Raw genomic sequence first — 21,906 nt, 5'->3', positions numbered from 1 at the left:
AGAAAAATCGTGGAGCTGAGAAAGTCAAAACTTTCCTCAAAGAAATTCTCAGGCATTCCAGAGGATGGGATGTCTGAGGAAGACAGGAAAGAAACAGTTAGGGTTTTCGTGAAGTTGTTAATGTCGAGAAGCATCAAGAAGGCAAAGATATGTTGCTTTCCTGATCACCTGGAAGCCACTGAAAAACGAATTGTGGGGAAAATTTGGACGAAAGTTGAGAGACAGGAATTTCAAATTAAACAGAAATGCATTCCTAGTCTGTGCCACCAGGTTTTCAAGAGCATCACTGAAAACATAGGTTGCTCCGCTGGAAGGACACTGGCTTTCATCGAACATAATTTAGTTGACAATGTTGTTGTGTCATGTTTTGAGCATGAACTGAAGAAGTACCAGAAAAAGAAACACAATTCTTTCAGAAGATTCTTTTCTCGTGCTATGAAAACATTGACACACAATTTTACTAAATAAGAGACCTGGAGAAGAACACCAAGAGGAGGTTGTTCCTCTGAAAATAGCAGTGAGAGTACAAATGATTACACATTTCAAGGCTCCAATGCTAAGAAGTTAAAGGTAAAATTTGCTACATCTTTGACATAAATGTATTTCAACCTGGAAAGACTCACACAGAGTGAAAGTAAGTTTACGAAGGAGGAGCATGATGAGGTGATTGGCTGGACAGGTGAGATGAAGAGTCTTCCGTTTTGAATTTATGCTCAGGCTTCATTTTGACCTGCAGAGAGAAAGCAGAGAGAAAGTGGCTATTAGAAAGTTTATTTGACAAATAAACTTTGGTGCTCGGACGTGTCTCTGGTAACCTCCGTCAGAGAGGATGACCTGCCGCAGAGAAGGATTAGAGACGTCTTTCCCCCAAAAATCAAATGAAAGAGGGGACCGGGACCGAGCTAAAGTCGGAAAAAATAAAGAATGCTTGAGAAGATGACCAGACAAAAAGACAAGCGTACCTGCAGAGAAGAATAGGTATAGACTAATTGAGAATCGAAAGGGAAGAAATGGGCTGGATGAGCCTGCAAAGGTGAAGAAAAGGACGGTAAATGGGTGCCTGCAGAATAATAAATAGTACGTGAAGAGCTGAGATGACGATAATAGCAAAGGGACAATGATGCCTATGAGGGTATACGGAGGGTGCACGTAGAGGTATCCGTAGGGCAGTGTTTCTCGGTTCCAGTCCTCAGGCCCCTCTGCCCTGCATGGTTTAGGTATTTCCCTTCTGCTACACACCTGTATTGAATCTGTAGGTGATTAACAGACTTCTGCAGTAATTGATGGCTGCAGAAGAGGTCATGAAATCATTTGGATCAGCTGTTCTGGAACAGAGGCAGATCTGGAACATGCAGAGCGGGGGGGGGGGGGGGACCTGAGGACTGGAATGAGAAGCACTGCAGTAGGGAAAGATAAGAATGCCTGCCAAGCCATTGAGAGGGACTGCAAAGGCATCAGGAGCCTGCCAGGGTTTGGTAGAGATGAAGGTTTATCTCACCATCACTTAGGTTCTCCTGATCAGAGCAAAGAGGAGAAAGTGGATCCGAGCAGCAGGAGATTTCTCAGGCATAGATGACAAAAAAAGGAGAAGAAGAATAACAAAGAAGGAAGGCCAGGGATCTCTACGAAGAGGCCTCATGATCTTACGCCAGATCATGAGGCCATGATGAGGTTGTGTAGAAATCGCCGGGCTTTATGAAGGAATGATGAGCCTGATGATCGGAGGAGATGAGGAAGATGATAAAGAGTCTTACAGTTTGAATCTATGCTTCATTCAACTGTGTGAAAAAGATCAATTTAGTTACAGTTTGAAGCAACTGAAATTAATTTTTTTTAAATCCAAAGCTGTTTTTTAATTGTCAATGTGAAGCTGTGTGAAGTATTCATTTTAACATACAAAATTACATTTTTTCTCTAAGTTGTGCGTTTCAGCTCCTTCCTTATTTTCTTCCTTCACCTGCAAATAATTTAGTTTTTTTATGACAGGTGTTTCATTTGAAACTGTTTTTTATGCATCTATTGCAGAAGATAAAAGAACAGACAAAAAGCAATAGTGCATCAACATAGTTAATAACTTAAGTAACTTAAGTTAATAACTTAACTTAGGTTATTAAATTAAGTTAAGGAGTTAGTAACTTATTAGCTTAATAAGTTATTAACTTAGTAAGCTAATAAGTTATTTATAACTTATTAACCAATGTTATTAAATTAAGTTAATAAGTTAATATTAGGTTATTAACTTATTATGTTAATAATAAATTCAACACTATTGTGTTGTTATTAGTAATAGTAATATTAAGTTAATATTAACTTATTAAGTTGATAGTTCCTTAAGTTATTGAGTTATTAGTAATAACTTAATATTAAGGTAATATTAACTGGATATTAAGATATTATTAACTTAATATTATTAATTTACATATACTATAAAATATTAATAATATATAAATTATATATTATTATCATTATTAATTAATTATGTTACATATACTATTACATATTAATAATATATACATTATATATTATTATTAATTAAGTTACATATACTATTGAATAATATATGCATTATATATATTATCATTATTATATTATTATTAATATATATTGATACTACTAATAGTAACTTAACTTATCATCATTGATAATAATTCCATGGGTTGAGTGACTTGTGGATTTGTGGACAAGAGTTGGTGACTCTTGTAGCTAATAACTCTGTCTACAAGTGTAGCTAGAGTTATTTGTGTTTCTTGTAGTGTTTCTTTATACATTTATAAAAAAAATTACTTTGAATTACTCTGCCAAATTACCTTAGTAATTATTTGCAATCATATTCAATAAATTCAAATATGACTTAAATAAATGGCTGCACAGTGGTGCAGTTGGTAGCACTGTAGCCTTGGAGCAGGAAGGTCTTGGGTTTGAAACCAGGGCTCTTTCTGCATGGAGTTTGCATGGGTTCATGCGTGGGTTCTGTCCAGGTGCTCCGGCTTCCTCCCACAGTCCAGAAACATGACTGCCAGGTTAATTGGTCTCTAAATTGTCCTTAGGTGTGAGTGTGTTAACCGCTGGAGACAGGCACCAGTGATCCCATGAGGGATAAGTCAGTCGCATGTCAGTCACTGCTCTCCCTATGCATTGCTATTTCAGGCCCCAGTTATTGTTTAATATATGATGGTTCAAAAGCAGCTCTAAGCAGTCGGGTTTTTAGTCTAGACTTAAAGGAACTTAGTATTTCAGCTGTTTTACAATATTCTGGACGTTTGTTCCAGATTTGTGGTACATAGAAGCTGAATGCTACTTATTCATGTTTGGTCCTGGTTCTGGGGATGCAGAGCAGGTCAGAACCAGAAGACTGGAGAGGTCTGGAAGGTTGCTATGACAACAGCAGATCTTTAATGTATTGTGACGCTAAGCCGTTCAGTGATTTATAAACTAACAACAGTATTTTAAAGTCTATTCTCTGAGCTACAGAGAGCCAGTGTAGGGACTTTAAAACTGGTGTGTTGTGCGCCAACTTCCTGGTTTTAGTCATAGCACCAGCAGCAGCATTCTGGATCTGATTAATTTTTTAGGCACACCTGTAAAGACACTGTGGCAGTAATTAATGCGACTAAAGAAAAAGTTTCTCTAGACCTTGCTGAGACATTTGTCCTGTAATCTTGGAAATGTTCTTCAGGTGATAGAAGGCCAACTTTGTAACTGTCTTTATGTGGCTCTGAAGCTTCAAGACAGAGTGCATCACTACTCCCAGGTTTCGGGCCTGATCGTTGGTTTTAGTTGTAATAACTGAACCTGTGCGTTGTCTCTCGATTATTTCTCTTTGTGTCCAAAGATAATAACTTCAGCATTGTTTCTGTTTTGACACATCCACACATTTATCTGTTCTGAGCATCTGTTCAGAACAGATGACACCAGATGATATTATGATGTCATCTGGTGACATCATAATGTAGATCTGTGTATCATCTGTGTAGTTATGGTAATTAATCTTATTTCCTGTTATAACCTGAGCTAGTGTGAGCAAATAGATATTAAATAAGAGGGGTCCTAGGAATGAACCTTGGGGTACCCCACATGTCCACTTTGATGAGAAATTACATTTAAGAACAAAATTTTGTCAATCCAATAAATAAAAACTACCATACAGAAATGCAAGCTTAATGAAAAGGTTATTTACATTTCTTTAAAATTTCTTTTACAAAATGATTTTGAGTTTTTAAAATCATTTTGTGACACTTCTGGGATTTTTGAGGGCTAATTCTAGTTTATATTTAATTAAATGAAGATTTTCCTTTTACTCTACTGTTTATCAATAGGCTGGAACTAAATAGAATTTGTGAATAAAAATCACAAGACTACACAAAAACTGGTGTAATATTATTTTAATGCCAGTATAGTATAATTTACAGATGTCTGAGAAGTGACCACAGGAAAGGAGGTAAACTAGGAACATCTGTGGCTATTTTTAGACAAATAGTTGACACACCAATGATGAGTTTTAATCTCTAATGTAAAACATCTGCATAGAAAGATATTGAAACACGAGCCAGGTATTTTGTTCATGGGCTGTTTTACTGACAGCAACAGACTCAAATATGCTTTCTTACTTGAACTGCTTCAGTTTTTGTTGTGTAATATATTCCATCAGTGTGTAAATTATTGTTAGAGATAAACATGAGGAAATGTTACTCTCAAAGAAATGTATTAGAGGGAGAAAGTTATAAAAATATGTCATCATGTGCTTGTTTGTTACTTATCGGATTCAAAATGTGTGTAAACTCCACACAAAATTTGTTATCCGCAAATCAAATAAGGAAAACAAACTAATTAGTAAGCAAAAAGAAAGCGCTTCAAGTACATCTTGTACAGTCATATTTTAAAACAGAAAAAAAAAGAAAGCAACAACCAGTTGGCTGCAATGGAATTTACTCATACTGACGAAATGAAAGGATTTTCTGAGAAATATTTTTAGAAGTGGGAATGTGGGGTTAAAACAACCCCAAACAGTCTGTGTGCTGCATGTTACTGATTAAATAAAGGAGTCATAGCTATCTGGCTCACTGGTGGACGATGCTTCAAGGTAGGAGTCGAAGCCTGCCTTATAGCAGGTGGTTTTGGCTGTTCATCGACGAAGTTGGCTGTAAAAATCAAATCATCATCAGACTTTCCAGTTTATATGTCGGTTTGTAGGGGAAGTATTTCTGTTGCAGCAATTTATTGTTGTTTTGTAAATATTATATTTGAAACTTCTTTATTTTTGAAGGAAACATCTGAATCCACCTGTTGCTTTACTAACAGGTTTGTAAACCAGAGATGCAAACAGATTAAAAAACCTATTTGATAAAATTAAAAAATAAATAAATAAATAAATAATAATAATAATAATAAATAATAATACTCGAGAGCCACCTGTCAGTCCTCCGGTGTTCAGCCTCTTATTTTTCCCTTCAGAATTTTTCAAGAACTGCTAAGATTTTCCATCAGCTTGTTTTTTAAACATGAATCCCATCTCTGTGTAGAAACTTCTCATGATTGTTGGTTGTCTTAAAGGATAGAGGGGTATAATTTGCTCCACATATTACACTGCAAGTTTTCATTTTGGGTTTTGTTTTCACAACCATGCTAATTGGCAGCAACTAGTTGCTTGGCTGGAGTGTAAGGGGATTCCTGGGTGAAGACTACAGAGTTTTTTCTTTTTTTTTTATTTAGTGCCAGACCAGCATTACTTAAAGCTCTTTAGAAAACATCTGATAGAGTCTCTTGAGTGCTCCAAGATTGGCAACATGAATTGCAGCTTTCATGGAGCGGCTTGCTCTAATGTATTTTTGAGAACCGTATACTGTGTGTCTGTGTTTTCGTGTGTAGGCGTGTGTGTCAAAGTGGGTTTTTTATATGCTTGTCAGCATATATGGGTTGAAGACTTGGCTTCACTTTGTTTTTGTGTGCCTGAGCAGTTGTGGCTGAAAATGTAAATAATTTGAAGCAGAGGCAGAAAATCAGCCACATAAAAACACAGCTGGGTGTATTTCAGAGATTTTTTTTTCCAAAGTGATGTCTCAATCCTTTGCAAAGCTATTGTAGGCTCACATTTTCACTTATTTATGTACAGATACTAGCCTATACAGCAGAAATTTTATCTTGCTTACTTTTTTAAGTGTGTCTGCCCCAGGCTTTTGTACTTTTACAGCTGTGTGATATAATTCTACTAAAAATGTTTAGGTTTGAAGTACAATCTTTTCACAATTCTGCTGTCCTCCTTTGAGAGTTAGGGCGGAGTATTTTTTTTCCAAACTCTGTACTGAGACATTTTGCTGTGTGCTGTGTAAATATAGGTTCATGTTGAAGTTTGGCTTGCAAGGGCAAAAAATAGGCATGAAGTTATCACTTCTAAAAGAGCTTTGAACAGTGGCTTTACTGTTCCTCAGAGAAACGGTGCTACAGCACTCTGTCTCCCTCATGTGGAGCCTTGTTGGATCCTGTGATTAAGTACAAGTGCTTTTCTTGTCGATGGTGTAATATGGTCATTGATATGGAGCGAAGATATGTCTGTGTTTTTGCAGACGAGGATTAATTTACATGAAATTCAAAGAAAAAAAAAATCAGTCTCCTATTTTTATAATTTGTTTTATTTTATTAATTTGTTTTAACCTCCTGAATGTACAGGACATAAAACATCAAACTATGTTAATAAAAAATGAGAAAAGCATTAGGTTTGTGGTGCTTCATGTTGTATTTAATGTCAATAATCATCTCCCCTCTTATTCTCTTGCAGGCATGAAACGTCCTTTCAGCCCATCGTCTTTTCCATTTCCCGATCTGGAAAGCAACAGTGTTGGCAGGAAACAACTTATTCAGATGGATAGTGAATCTTGCTTTGAGATCCAGAATGAAGGTGAAAAACTACATGACACATCACAGGGGGGCACTCGGCACTCTCCACCCTACAGACCCAAAAGAGAGCGGAAGCAGCGGACCTACACACTGTGTGAGGTCTGCAACATTCAGCTGAACTCAGCTGCCCAGGCCCAGATTCACTACAACGGCAAATCACACCAAAAGAGGCTGAAGCAAATCAGCAGTGGCAAAATGCCAGGAAACACAGGTAGGCCCCCAGGAGCTGCTTGGCTGACCACTTCTTTAGTTGCAGAATGAGGCCTAACTCAATTTTTAGCTCTGCCTAGCACAATAGAGCCATGCAGATTAACAGAATCCCACACAGTGTTCACAGTGCAGAATCACGAACCTCCCTGCACAAATACCCGTTACTGAATACAACAGAAGTTAAACAAATTGGATCCTGTTTGCAAAAATGTGTTCAGACACAGCCTTGGGGTGAGGAAACAGACCCACAAACACACTGCAATGCAATTGGAGCAAAGCAAACTCAGCAACTGAGGAACTAATTAGGAGCTCAATGTGTTGATGTTTCTAGGAGTAGAGCTCCTAGAAATGTCTCACTTTAACAGTAAAGTGATTCATGTTATTTTTCATTCTCTGCAGTGTCATTTACCGGTCTGCTGAAGATAACAATTGAATCTATTGCCTTATATTTTTGTTTGGAATAATTAACAAATCAAAAGTGTATCAAAACCTGGAAGCACTTATAAACGTTATTGTTACCAATAACTCTGAGAGAGAGGTGCAAAAGAAAATCATCATGTAAAAGAAAAGAGTAAGGAACAAGTTTGCAACCACATTGTTATAGTAACATTAAACAATATATAGGTAGCATGATTTCTAAATGTTGTTCTGCCCCTTTAGAGAATTGCTTATTCTATTTTTAGTAGTTCATTTAGTGTGAACTACTTTAGATTTCATGCTAAATGAACACTTCAGTAACAAATATAACATTTATACTTAGCTGATACGGTAGTTTATATGTATTTGTTAATTATTGTTACAAAATCAACATTTCTTGTATTCCATTTAATATCAAGGGGCAATTATTGAAAATCAGTTGACAAATCACAATCAATACTGAACTTTAACAACAGATTGACAAAATCTGAAAAAAAAAAAAAAAAAACTTTACAGATGTAAAATTGTTGTACTTCTAAACATGTGAATGTACGATTCACTTTAGGATATGAAAAGCATTGCATTATTTACCTTTTATCATTTGTTTATGATGTTTGTTTATCCAAATGTTGAGATTTGCAAGAATGTAGTCAGCTTACTCGAGTCTAGAGAACAAATTTTCCAGAACTTTGTCAGACACTAAGCCCATGTGTTGCAGTCTAAATTGCCTGTTTTGGTACACTGCTGCAGGGGATGCAGAGTGCATATAAAAAGATGTGTTTTTTTATGTTGGGGTGTGTATAAGAGGACATGCTGCAGTTGTGGTGCGCAGATTCTCCCTGACACACAGTCACAATCATGCAGCCTTATCTCTGCTCACCTTCTGCTGACTCCCTCAGGCTGCCGGCTCTTCGGTGTCCTCGACTCCACCACATCTCCTGTGCTCTGGATGTGTGTCTGTGTATACGTGTGCATCCTACTCGCCTGCTTCTGATATTTTTAGAATTTCTAAATGCTACAGAGTTAGTAGTTTGTGCTGGGGAAATAGAAATACATGCCTCAATGCATCCATGTCTATGTCAGCTCTCATGTCATTTGTAAAGGTGGTTTCTGTGGCTGGTATAGAGGCTAACATGTTGAGAGATCACAGGATTTTAAGAGCAACCAAGAAAATTTAAATTAGTTTTTGGTGTATATGTAGCATGCAACGTGTGCGTGTTACTCCCAGCACATTGTTTTATGTCAGCTCATGTTTGCCTTTCTCTCTGCTTCGCTGAGCTGACAGTGGGTCCAGGCTCTTCTCTCTTTCCCTTTTCCCTCTCTCCCTCTGGCATGGATACCAGACATGTGGAGCAGCCATTCTTTCGGAAAGATGAAAGTCTGAATGTCTCCGCGATTAAAAGATTTCACTCAGTCATTATGGAGAATATGCTGGGAAGCTCACTGACAAATCTGATTGGCGATAACTTCCCCAGATGTTAAAATTAGAGCCATGTTGTATAATGATGAAACATGGCTTTGCTAAATGCTAGATTTCATAGTGAATGCTCAGCTTGTTTGTGGGCTGAATATAGTTAACATAAAGCAAATCCTAAAACATCATGTTTTTTAAAGTTTTGTTACAAGTACATTCCATTTATAATGATCTTGTCACATTATTGTGCCTTTTGCTTCAGTGGGGAAGGGACACTCGAGAGCAAAGAAAGATAAGTCTATGCCAACACCTTAATATCCATTGCACACTGCAGAAAAGACAATTGGATCTCTAGATAATAGGTAGCCACAGATTTTAGGGATGTGTGCTACAGAATAAAACAATTGGGACATAATTATTTCAACTATAACCCAATAATAAAATAGATCTATCTGATGCTATGCCATGCTCTATGCACCAATAAAGATATATTTAGCTCAGCTGTCAGGTGTTTAAAACTAGAATCAAAACTGACTCTTTGACCTACTCTACTTTCTTTTAATCTGGCTAAAATTATCTGATCACTTGGGGAAATTCATGGAGCACTGACATTTAATTTTATGATGGTCAGTTGATCCTTAAATATGAAAAGAAAACAAGATGGTGAGTGGACCACAAAAATACTACTCCCTGTCCTGACCCAGTGGCACATGCATGCTTCAAAGACATGGTAGAACTTAATGTTCCACAGACTCAATTTTCTCACACTTAGACCCCTGTAGCCAGGGTTTTTCAATATGCTTGCATGCATGGCATGATAGAAAATAGTCTTCTAGTGGCTTAAAAGAAAATCTATTGCAAGAAATTCATTAATTCATGAGTGACCTTATTTACAAGATTACATGCACTATGGGTGCGAATATAGTTTACAGTTCCTTTATGAGTGTAATATATGGCAGAGCTTTCTGATAAAACTTGCTCCTCATCTTATTTGTTGGTTCAAATTACCCATTTAAATGCTGTTGATCTTGCTCCTTAGCTTACTGGTGTTTATAGTGTTAACGTACACAATTACATATACAACACATCAATGAGCTGCTGTCCAATGATACGCTGTGTTACTTTCACCACTGTGCAGAATGTAATGTTCAACATCCATGTGTCAACACAAGAGCCGAGGGACATTGGGCTGACATGAATTCATAATTATAACTTTTTGACAACTGTTTTGGTCATGTGTGTTTGCTTCTGTTGTGTTGGTCTTCAATAAGTATGAATGTTTTCTTTGAGTGGAAACAGATTTTGCTTTGTTTTTGTTGTGCTCTTTTGTTGTTTAATTTTTCTGATTTATTCACATTTATTGTGGTGTGAATAAATGCTAATGTAGGTAGTTGTCTTTTTTAGTGTTCGTATTGTGTTCTATGATTAACTCTGGTTTTTTCTGTTTTACTAAAGCATTGGAAACTGGATTAGAGCCAGTGATTTTATGCATGAATGCATTTGAACATCTGCATTTATGTTTCATTTGCCTTGCAATATTCCTATTTTTCTGAAAATTTTCTTCTCTGCTTAAATGCCTTTGAACACAGATGAGCTTCTATAGACTTTGTAGTGTATATATTAGAAGTTCAGTGTGAGTATTCCTGGATATTCTATTAAAAGGATAATCATAAATGTAAATGTGGATGTTCCCTGTTTGTAGTTTCACTGGGCTGTCTTTTCCATGTGGATTTCACAATTTCTTGAAATTCAACGGGGCTTTGGAGTCATGTGCTTTTGTTGCCATGTCCTCACCTCCAGTCCCCTCTCCTCACTGTCCGTCCCTCGCTCTTCCTCAATTTGCCCCAGGGTGCAGCCCCGCTTTGTAGCAGTAGTTCAGACTCTGAGAAAAGGTCGCCAGCCAAGCCGGGCTGACACGCAAAGCTCTGTGTAGCAAAAAACATGAGGTCTGGCATCTATAAGGCCACCAAGAGAGGGCATATCTCTCAAACGCCATACAATGTTTGCGTTTACCTGGGTTATTACAGGTCAGCTTCATGTGTTTGTGGAGAAGGCCATTTGACTCTAACTATCAGCCCTTATCTGTGTTTTCTGATACATAAACCTTTACTGCCATCGCTCCTGCAGACATATCTGCTAAATGAATTGAACTGTTGGTGAGTTTACTAAATGCCAGAAAATATCAGGCTGTTTATTCAGCATCTTGTCAGTTTGGTCACCTGGCATGACCCCTTTTTGAGTCAATTTTTACTGTTTATCTCAAAGTCTGAATATAATGGAACACATTTGTCATTTCCCCTGGTTTTCACAAAGTGTGTGGATGTGCAGTCATTTACACCAGCCACAACTCAGTGCATTTAGATATCTATTTATGGTGAAGATGTTTTTATGAAGTTTCCCTTGAGCATCAGGATAGTGGCAAAAGTGATCAAAGTAACTTTGAATGTATTTCTGCTGTTGGTGCCAGATGGGTTTACTTAAATATTTCAGAAACTGCTGATTGGATTTTTACACACAGTTGTCTCTTAGGTTTACCAAGAATGGTCCAAAAAAAGAGACAACATCAAGCGAGCAGCAGTATGTTTGCAAACTTTCCTTGTAATTAGAGGTCAGAATGAGCAGACTGGTTTAAGATGATGGAAAAGTAACCATACCTCAAGCAACTGCTAATTAAGACAAAACATTCTCTGAATCCACAATGCATTAAACCTTAAATCAGATAAAGGAAACCACACTCAGTTTGTAGACTCTACCATTTTTGGCCCATTTTGAATGAATTTTCAACTTGTGACAATTGTGACAGTTTTTCGAATGGGGCTAAATGTCGACTTAATTCTGTGTTGTGCACTGTATAGTAAACAATCGGTAATGAGAAGCGATTAACACCTTAAAACCAGCTCCCAATCAGCAAGCATATGGTCGCTTGAAAATCAAACCTATTTGAAATTCTGGTCGCCACTCATGAGGGTGTAACACTGTTGAAGTACCACCATGAGGCAAATTTACCTGAATCTCTCACACTGTGGATGTGCCAATATAAGATCAGGAGTGAAAAAGGAGCTTTTCTGCACTTTTGTCTATGTAGATTGTCAAAGAAGCATGTTTGTTTTTACTGAGCATTGTCTCATTCTAGAGTGACCTTCTGCTCACTTCCAGGTTTTTCTTCTTCCTCTTCTTTGTAGTTTCAGATTCAAGAGTCTGACGTGTCGTGTTCCCACATGCAGTGTGAGCAGTCAGGTCGTATCAGAGCATAAGTTGTACTGTGTGAGAACATGATTTGTGGGTTGTGAATTTTTGAACTTACACGTTAAGCTGGAGCTGAATAAAACTACTGAAAATACCATACAGTATATGCCTATATGCCTAGATTAAGTAAAACAGATGTTTGGTTCAACAAAGTTGTACTAAAACAGAATGGAAAAACATTGCTGTTCTGCTCAATCTAAAATTGAGCTGTAGCATTTAAAAGCTAGGGTGAAAAAAACGACATTAAAACATGGCTTTACCTTCATTTGTATCACTAGTTTAGGTTGCTGGTTGGTTTGGACACTGCAGCCGACCTGAGTAGGTATCACTGCCAATCATGATGGCAGTGATACCATCATGGTTGGCATGGTATGATGGTATGGTGATGAACCCACGAGTAATATACCAATACTCGTGGGTTGGTATATTTTTTATGGTTTCTATTTTCTTGCTTACCAGTTTCCCAGTGTATTCTATCAGCCATTTTCTCTAATTTTCTTATTTGGTGCAAGTTACTGGCAGCTAACAATCAACTTCCCATTTTCCTACTTGACATTGAGTTAAGGTACTTGCCTTCCTTCAGAGTCACACACTGTTACTAATCAACCACCTGCTCCTCATTCAGTAATCACCTCCTTGGCATTAGTTAGTCACCTGTTGCTCAGGTCTTCCACCAGCATGCGATGGTCATCCTGTGATTTTTTTGGCTTCTCCCTGGACTCTTTATTTTTTTGTTAGTTTCATATTTTTCTCATTTTTAGTTCAAACTGTTTATTATCCATCCTCCTATCTTCTCTTTGTATTAGGGTGCTCTGATTCAACATCACATGACAGTTTAACTTGGGCAGTGATTGTGTCCACCATGTAAATAGGGTTGGGGTGTTCATCAAATTTTTACACACAAACACTACAATGGCCATTGTAACCTGATTAAAATCCATTCTGCACAAGCCCCCCTTGAATTAGATTAAGAACCACGTAATAAAGTAAACAGCAAGTGAAGGAAAATCAAAAGCCAAAGACAGATGGCCACATCTGTCCCAGCTTACTTAAGTGAAAATTGAAATATCTGACAGCTGTAGGCACACTTCTGTCGTTCTGCACCAATGTAAAACTAATTGCTCCATTTCTGAACTGATGTATTGAAAATAACTCTTTAGCACAAGATAGCATGACGAATTAAGTTTGTTTAAATAACTACTGCAAATCTTTATATGTCAGACTAATGCTTGAAATGAATGTGATCCAAGGTTTAAAAAGAAAAATTGACATCTTGCCTGATTTGACTGTATGTGACTTCAGCGATCTCACAGTGAGTCAGATGGTATAATAAGCTACCTTATTTCTCCTTCCAAAATAGTCCTCAGAAGGTGAATCACAGCAAGTTCAAGAGATGATGCTTTGTACTAGTGAGCTAAGTTCTGGTAAAATCAACGTAGTTCTTTTCATATTACAATAATTTATGCAATATTTAATTTTTTTTGGTATTTGAAATATCGATTTTAAAATGTCTTTGACGTAATAAAGTCTACAGCTGATGGGTTTATCTTTTTTGCCCCAAATCCCCTTCCATTTTGCTAAGTTTTATCCTTTTCACCCAGCGGCTGCTTCCAAAAAGCCTCATGAAAGGCTTTCTTTCCAGCCAGAGAAAAGGCCCTGCAACTCCTCTCATCTCACCTCCACCTTAGCCTTTCTCTGATCCCCATCATTACAGGCCTTTGGAAGGTCTAAATTACAGCAGAGTGACTTATTACCAACCACATCTAAGGGCAGAAATGGAAGTAAGAGCGGGAGAAGAGGTAGAATAGAAGGGAGATATAGGAGGATAAAGTGGATGGGGAGAGATGCATGAGCAACACAGAGAAGGGCTAAAGATTGGTGAAGGCTCTTAGAGACCAGTCTGAACAGAGAGAGTGGGTGGTGTCAGATGTTGAGGGGCAGACAGAGACAAACGCTGTCTCTTGCATTGCATGCTGGAGCAGTCTGATAATACACACATGATATATGGTGTAAAATGGTTTGCCATACCACGTACTGTAGTTCCCAAAGTTCACATGCATCCTCCATCCTTTGCATTCTTTTCGACACAAGTGATAAGCTACCTCTGCAGAGAGTCACAAAGTGTCTTTGTGGGAATCAAGAGGAGCATCCTCTCAAAGTTTAAACAGATCTCAACAGAGCTATTGTGTAACAGCCAGTGAGCAGAATAGGCTGCAAACAGTTGGAGCGTTTATTGTGTGCAGCTCGGTGGACCTCCAGAGACCCTTGCTGTGTTGTACACGTAACTAAAGTCGACAAGCGTTGGTAAACAGATGTAATCTTGGCTGAATGAGATGAGAATGAGTGTGGTGGTGTTTGTGGGGTATGCTAACAAAGCCAGAAGCAGACATCTCACAGGAGTAGGTGACATGTTGGCTTTTGCTTAGCATATATTCTAATGTTCCAGTCTTGTGCTGTGTGGGTGTTACACAGAGACATTTATTAATTGTATTGATTTCTGCCTTTTAAAGAAAATCTTATTCTTATATGATGCAGCATAACATGCAAATGTACAGTGCTGTGAAAAAATATTCTCTCCCTTACAGATTTATTTGAGTTTTGTAATCAAATAATGAGTTTATTAGCCGAACCTGACTGCATGCTGAGGAGGAAATTCAGTAATTTTTTTTCAGGACACCGGCCCTAGAGCATTGCACTACCACCACCATGCTTTCTTTTGAAATCCTACCTCTAATGGTACCCAGACCTTCCACAAAGTTCTAGGTTTTGTTCGTTTGTATGTAGGGTACTTTACAAAAAGACTTGCAAGTCATAAAGTTGTTTGAAAAATGTGAGACAATCCTTTGTGTTCTTTTTGGCCATCACTGGTTTTTGCCTGAAACTCTTCAGTGGATACCATATTCGTATTTCTTATTGTTGAATCATTACCAAGTCAAGTGTGACTGTTTGAGTCCACAGTGTGCTGTTGGAAAGTTTTTGGCATGTTGGTCATACCAGTAAAGGCTCATCACTGTTTCATCATGTGATTAACATCTCAAAGTGTTTCAGTGGAGTTTGAAAGCCTTAGAAATGACTTTGTAAGCCTTTCTAGATTAATAGATGTTTGTCACATTTTCACAGCACTGCTGATAAAATTTGTTGTTGCTTTTAAAAATGGAAAAGTTAAACTTTTTAATTAAATGTTTGTGTCCTAATTAAATAAACTTTATGAGTCTTGAGATAAAATTTCCCAATGTTTAAGTTGAGACTGAATCATTAAATAATTTTTAAAAACTGCATTCATAACACTTGCACCGTTTGACATGGGCTAGTTCTATAGATTTTATGCAAATCAGACTATATACAACACACTTTGGTTTTTATATTCCTCTGCTTCCTACACACGCACACACAATTCCATTTAAAGATTGGGGGAGGAAACTCATGGATGATTTTCATTGTTATTCATGTATTAATTTATTCACTCATAGCTGACGTGAACCGGGGCTGTAATATGCAGATGTGTGTTCTGTTTCTCAATGGGAATTTTCCGGTCTACTGCCTTTAGCTGCCACTAATAATAAAGACAGGCAAGAGAGGTGGGGGAGGAATAGAGGAGAGGGGAGAAATAATAGTTAGAGAGGGAAGGTTGGAGTTGTCAGGATGCCTCCAGTCATCAGCTAGCTCTCAGATCCTCTGCTGGCTTTCCTGCACACACAGAAACATCCAGACACAGAGAGAGACAGACACAGACCTGGTGAGATCATCCTGTGAATGATGTCGTCCTTGGCACGAAGGTGAGCCTGTAGAGGTGTCCTCCGTGTTGTTGACAGGACTCCTGAGCTGCATTGTCATGCTGTTCCATCTTGGTAAAGTAGAAAGTGATTTTAAACTGACTTTGTATCATGCAACAGGATCAAAAATATGAGACCAAACTTTTTTTTTAGCCTGCTACACAAAAAACCCAGCTGCAGCTCAATATTTGCCAACAAGGATACTTAAAACACTCCAATAAACTACTTCCTTACTTTTCTCTTTACAAGTTTATTTCTCAGCTCAAAAGTAGCTGATAAAAAGCTAATGTGTTTTATTTGCTGCTTTGTTGGAATTCCTCCTAAGAGTCTCTTCAAGAAAACAAACAGCTGAACAAAGTGACTTTATCCCTTCCCGAGACAAAAATGGACATACAATACCCTTTGGGTAATTGTCTGTGAGACACCTTGTTTTCTGTGTGTATTGCTGTAGTGTTGAACCCACGTTGGCTCCTGTGGGAGGATCACAGGAGTAGAACGTTGACAAGCTGGAGGAGTAATGATGTCAAGGACGAGATGCTAACAGGCAGTGAAGGATTTAGTCTATTTTCTCTCAGCTGCTGGATCTTTAAGAGATATTAACCCCATCCTGTCTGAGTGATGAAACCGTGCAATGGTAGCTAGAAGCAAGGCTATGGGAGAATTCATTTAGACACGTTACTGATACAGTGGCATATACTGTACCACCCAAAGATATTTGTACCCCTTCTTACATTTACCACTACAAACTTCAGTGCATTTAATCGGTATTTTATGTGGACCAACATAAAGTAATGCATTCTGAAGCCAAATGGATCATGGTTTTTAGAACTTTTTGGGGTTGATAGCACCATATAGCATTGCACCTAGAGATGCAGTTCATTTGGGGTCTTTCCAAAAAAGGCCTTAAGGGGAAATGCATGCATGTATGGCGCTCTGTCAGATCTTCAGAGCCTCAGATCTTGCTTTTCACTTTACCCTTTGAACTTCTCCAAAACTGTACAGCTGACCTGTCTGATTTATCTCTCAGGTCTTCATGCTAATCTTTGCTCAGTGATATCTCAAACAAACCTTCAAGCATTGGTAGCAAGCAGTAAAGTGTGGCAATTATTACCTACGAGTAATTTTAGGCATTTTAATCTTTACAAATCCCTTAAGTTTTAGCTATAATTGTCAATTTTAGACCGCAATAAGCTCTGAATACTAAAATGTGAAGCAGAACTGTAATATGCATATGTGCTTAATCAAATTAATCTAGAAAATATACTTGTAGATATTTAATAGTTTAGGACAATACTGTAAAGATCACCATTGTGAGGGCTCCTCCGAGAGACCACATGCTGTTTGTAGACACAAGCAAGCATCACTTAATGTTTATAATTATAATTATAATTATAATGAAGTCCAAAAAAATAAAGACAACACAGAAAATTCATTTCTTCACTCAATTATCTCAGTTGCAACAACTGATACAATAAGTCAATCTGGGCCACCATGGTGACTGGTGTCTCAGCTGCTCAGTCAGCTCAATTTTATTGTTGTAGCACATACGTGTACAGCTAGACCCCCTCATATGGCCTGACAGAAATATTCTCGGAGCAAATTCTCTTCTTTTCTCCCAGTCAGTCTTAATGTTATTTCTGGCGTTATCTCTTCCATTAGCTTATTATGTTGACATCTAGAGCTGTCCTACACTGGCTGTCTTGCTCTCTCATCAGTAATGTTTGTCTATTCTTTGTCCAATTAAATATATGTGGCAACTTTTGTTTTCCGTAGAAAAAGAGTCTATAAAAACCTCTCTGATTATTTTGGACATTGTAAACATAAATGACGTTGGTAATCCTAACTGAAAAAATAGGAACGCTTAGGTCAATTAAGTTTACCTAAATGTAAACCTAAAGACATTCATTGAAAAAAAAACATTTCTCTCTGCTACTCATCTGTAACATTTGGTGACAAAACAAACAGCTCCACACCTAAATTGGCAACACAGAAAGAGGCCCTACGCTTACTCGCAAATGTACCTTTCATCTCTCACCTGAACGGATCAAATTTTACCGACATAAGCATTTGAAAACTGATTCATCTAAAAACCAGCCAAAACCTGCATCGAATTACAGTTAGACGCACACTGATTTAGTAAGTTGGTTCATCTTCACATCTATGCTTCATATTATAAATACTGTAGAAAAAACACACAAATGAGACAAAAATATGCAGAAGTAAAACAAAAAAAAAATACTTTTGTCTTGTGTCAGCATACAAACACAACATTTTCTTGTTGCCAGAAAAGAAAACATTTAACATTATTGTTTTAATCATAAAAATGTTGAACTCAGTTTTGTTCCACTGCTACAAATGCTCAAATCAAGCCTGCTGATGTCTTGTTCTATTCTGACTTTTTAAACACACTGGGTATCTTCAGCTGAGGCCCACAGGCATGCACTCAGCAGAGTCTTCACCAGGGGCCAAATCTGCAGCATATAATTAGCTTTTAATCAGCACCCTTATTCAGGCAAGCAGTAAAGATTAGCTCAGCTTGGGCTCTGCCTAAAATAAGCATTCATAAATGTGTGTGAAAGCCTCTGACCCATCGCATCCAATCATTCACAGACAATACTGCGCTCCCTCCCTGCAGTCCTTATCCCCCCCACCCCCTAATTTAGCCTTGAGAACCCAGATTTGCTTTCTCCCTTCTCCTTCTCTCTCCCTCTCTCTACTGTCCTGTTTCTTCCCAGAACATGTTGAAAAATTCCCAAGGATGTTGGTTTAATTCTTACAGTAAATGCATAGCAACCTCTGCAGTCAAAATCCACTCAGTATCTCACCTCTGTTCAAGGGCAAAGAGAAACACAAACCTGTACGTTACCACAACAAGCCTGACCTCAATGACACCTTCTGCACTGGAGGGTCTGTTTAGATAATCCAATATTGAGAATTTAAAATGAGCGTCTTTATTAAAAAAACAGCCAGGGTTCAAGAGCGTAACATTTTGGATGAGCTTGTCTCATCTAATCCGTGCCTCTCTCTGGGGTGAGCCGTGGCGTTTATGCCTGTAATGAAGTGCACTGAGATGAAAGCCTTTTTAATGGGATTTAGTTAAACTGGGACACAAACCAGAAAGTCAGGGAAAGGGAGAGAAACGATTCCTCATCATCACCGGAAACGCCATTGTTACTTCGTCGCTCATGGATGGCTCACTTGCAGACCATAATCACCTAATGATTACGCGTGTCACTTACTTACTGGGTCTGGGAAATGTCAATCTCAGAATTTGTTTTAATTCTTTGCTCTATGCTTCTGTTTAATTTTACCCATCAGCTCAGGGATTTTTTCTCCTCAAATCATTCTCTGTTTCATGAAAAAAAAAAAAAATCACAACGGTTGAGTCATCATGGTATCTGTGGGTGTTTAGCTTGTTTTCAGGTGGCAACCTGTGGAGCTTGCAGTTATCAATTCACTTTAACAACCATTTTTACAAATTCTATCCTGGATTATTTATGTTGCACAAACCGCATGTGAGTTAGATGACTTGAAAGTAGGATTTCTACAAACATCAAACCTAAAAAACAATACATAACCACAGCACTCTCTACAAGATTGTTTCTTCACCAGAATTCAAGTGAAGGGAATACTTTAAGATTGATTGACTGGCTGTAATCAGATTAAGACTTCAAGACCTATTTGTAGAATTTTTTTTAATTTATTTAAATTAATTAATAATAAATGTATTACATTTTGTAATAAACCAGCATAATTAACATTTCAGTCCTAGTTAATAGTTAATCATGAAATAATATCACACCTTAAGAGAAAGGGTAGTCAATGCTGGCCAACTTTCCACTTTTATTTAAACACAGACACTATCACTATAAAGTTCACATATACTGTCTCTTGTATTAGTAACCATTGTGGTTAACATTAACAAACACAAGTCGTTGCCTTTACTCCCTGTAAAGATCTGGAGTCTTCAAATAGATGCAATTAATTTACATAAAATTATATATATATATATATATATATATATATATATATATAAAAAAAAAAAAATTCCCTTCTCACCCACCGCGGGTGGTTCTTATCCTCTGAGCTCGGGTCCTCTACCAAAGGCCTGGGAGCTTGAGGGTTCTGCGCAGTATCTTGGCTGTGCCAAGGACTGCACATTTCTGGACTGAGATGTCTGATGTTGTTCCTGGGATCTGTTGTAGCCATTGGTCCAGTTTGGGGGTGACTGCCCCGAGGGCCCCGATGACCACAGGCACCACTGTGGTCTTCACCTTCCAGGCCCTCTCCAGTTCCTCCCTGAGGCCCTGGTATTTCTCTAGTTTCTCGTGCTCCTTTTTCCTGATGTTGCAGTCGCTTGGTATTGCTACATCTATCACAACGGCTTTCCTCTGTTGTTTATCCACTACGACAATGTCTGGTTGGTTCGCCATTACCATTTTGTCTGTCTGGATCTGGAAGTCCCACAGGATCTTAGCTCTGGCGTTCTCCGCCACCTTTGGGGGTGTTTCCCACTTTGATCTCGGGGTTTCCAGTCCATATTCTGCACAGATGTTTCTGTACACTATGCCTGCAACTATGCCTGCACTATGCCTGTTATGTCGTTCCATGTACGCTTTCCCTGCCAGTATCTTGCACCCTGCTGTTATGTGCTGGACTGTCTCAGGGGCCTCCTTGCACAACCTACACCTTGGGTCTTGTCTGGTGTGGTATATCTGGGCCTCTATTGCTCTGGTGTTTAGGGCCTGTTCCTGGGCGGCCAGGATGAGGGCCTCTGTGCTGTCCTTGAGTCCAGCTTTTTCCAGCCATTGGTAGGATTTACTGATATCAGCCACTTGGGTTATTTGCTGGTGGTACATCCCATGTAGGGGCTTGTCCTGCCATGATGGTATCTCTGGCACCTCAACCTCCGTTCCCTGTTGTCTGAGATATTCACTGAGCACATTGTCTGTTGAGGCTTTGTCCCTGATGTATTTATGGATCTTAGTTGTTTCGTCCTGGACTGTGGTTCTCACACTCACTAGTCCTCTGCCTCCTTCCTTGCGGCTCGTGTACAGTCTCAGGGTGCTGGATTTGGGATGGAATCCTCCATGCATTGTTAGTAGTTTTCTAGTCTTAATATCAGTGGCTTTTATCTCCTCCTTTGGCCAGCTAATTATTCCAGCAGGGTATCTGATTACTGGCAGGGCATAGCTGTTTATTGCGCGGATTTTGTTCTTGCCATTGCCATTGAGCTGGTAGAGAAGGTGGCTGATGTTGGCCCCATTTTTGAGTCGGTATCCGTAGCCAGTCTTGTTGATAATTTGGCTGAGCATGTATGAAGGCTGAGGGGGTTCAGGCCTATGCAGAACAGTAGCGGGGACAGAGCATCTCCTTGGTATATGCCACATTTGATGGACACTTGTGCAAGTGGTTTGCAGTTGGCTTCAAGGGTGGTTTTCCACAGCTTCATCGAGTTTGCAATGAAGGCTCTCAGAGTCCTGTTGATGTTATACATCTCTAAGCATTCAATGAGTCATAGGCTTTCTTGTAACATGCACAGGTTGGTGTGTCGGGTTTTGCAGTCTCGGGCAACTGTGCGGTCTACGAGGAGTTGGTGTTTGGCTCCTCTGCTATTTACACCGATACCTTTCTGTGCCGTGCTCATGTGTTTATCCATGTGTTTGCTTATCTTGGCCGCTATGATGCCTGACATGAGCTTCCATGTTGTGGAGAGGCAGGTTATTGATGGATCCTTCTGGATTAGGATTGTCCGCCCTTCAGTTAACCATTCAGGGTGAGTCACAGTGATGGTTACCAAGGCTTGCTCAGGGAGGTTATATGCCTTTCCAGTATTGTTCAGTCTCCTTGGTGGGTCTACTCTGTTGTTATTACCCTGCCATTGAGAGTACACCTTAGCTGGTTGAGTGGAGAAGAGCCGGTTAATCCTTCTGGATTCGTTCTCCCTTGTGTATC

At 38.6% G+C, this 21,906-nt stretch overlaps 1 protein-coding gene across 1 annotated transcript in view; it reads left to right on the top strand.

The window, feature by feature from the left end:
- znf385c (zinc finger protein 385C) overlaps positions 1–21,906 on the top strand; it is a 143,325-nt gene that overhangs the window by 35,971 nt on the left and 85,448 nt on the right. The window contains exon 2 of the mRNA XM_032588632.1: positions 6,773–7,102. Within this exon, the coding sequence (XP_032444523.1) occupies positions 6,775–7,102 (328 nt within the window). The 5' untranslated portion in view covers positions 6,773–6,774. The remainder of the gene's footprint in view (positions 1–6,772; positions 7,103–21,906) is intronic.

The sequence above is a fragment of the Xiphophorus hellerii genome, chromosome 16 (assembly GCF_003331165.1).
Source record: "Xiphophorus hellerii strain 12219 chromosome 16, Xiphophorus_hellerii-4.1, whole genome shotgun sequence".
NCBI classification, from domain to species: domain Eukaryota; kingdom Metazoa; phylum Chordata; class Actinopteri; order Cyprinodontiformes; family Poeciliidae; genus Xiphophorus; species Xiphophorus hellerii.
The sequence above is the reverse complement of the archived record's forward strand: the minus strand, read 5'-3'. Positions and strand labels throughout refer to the sequence as shown.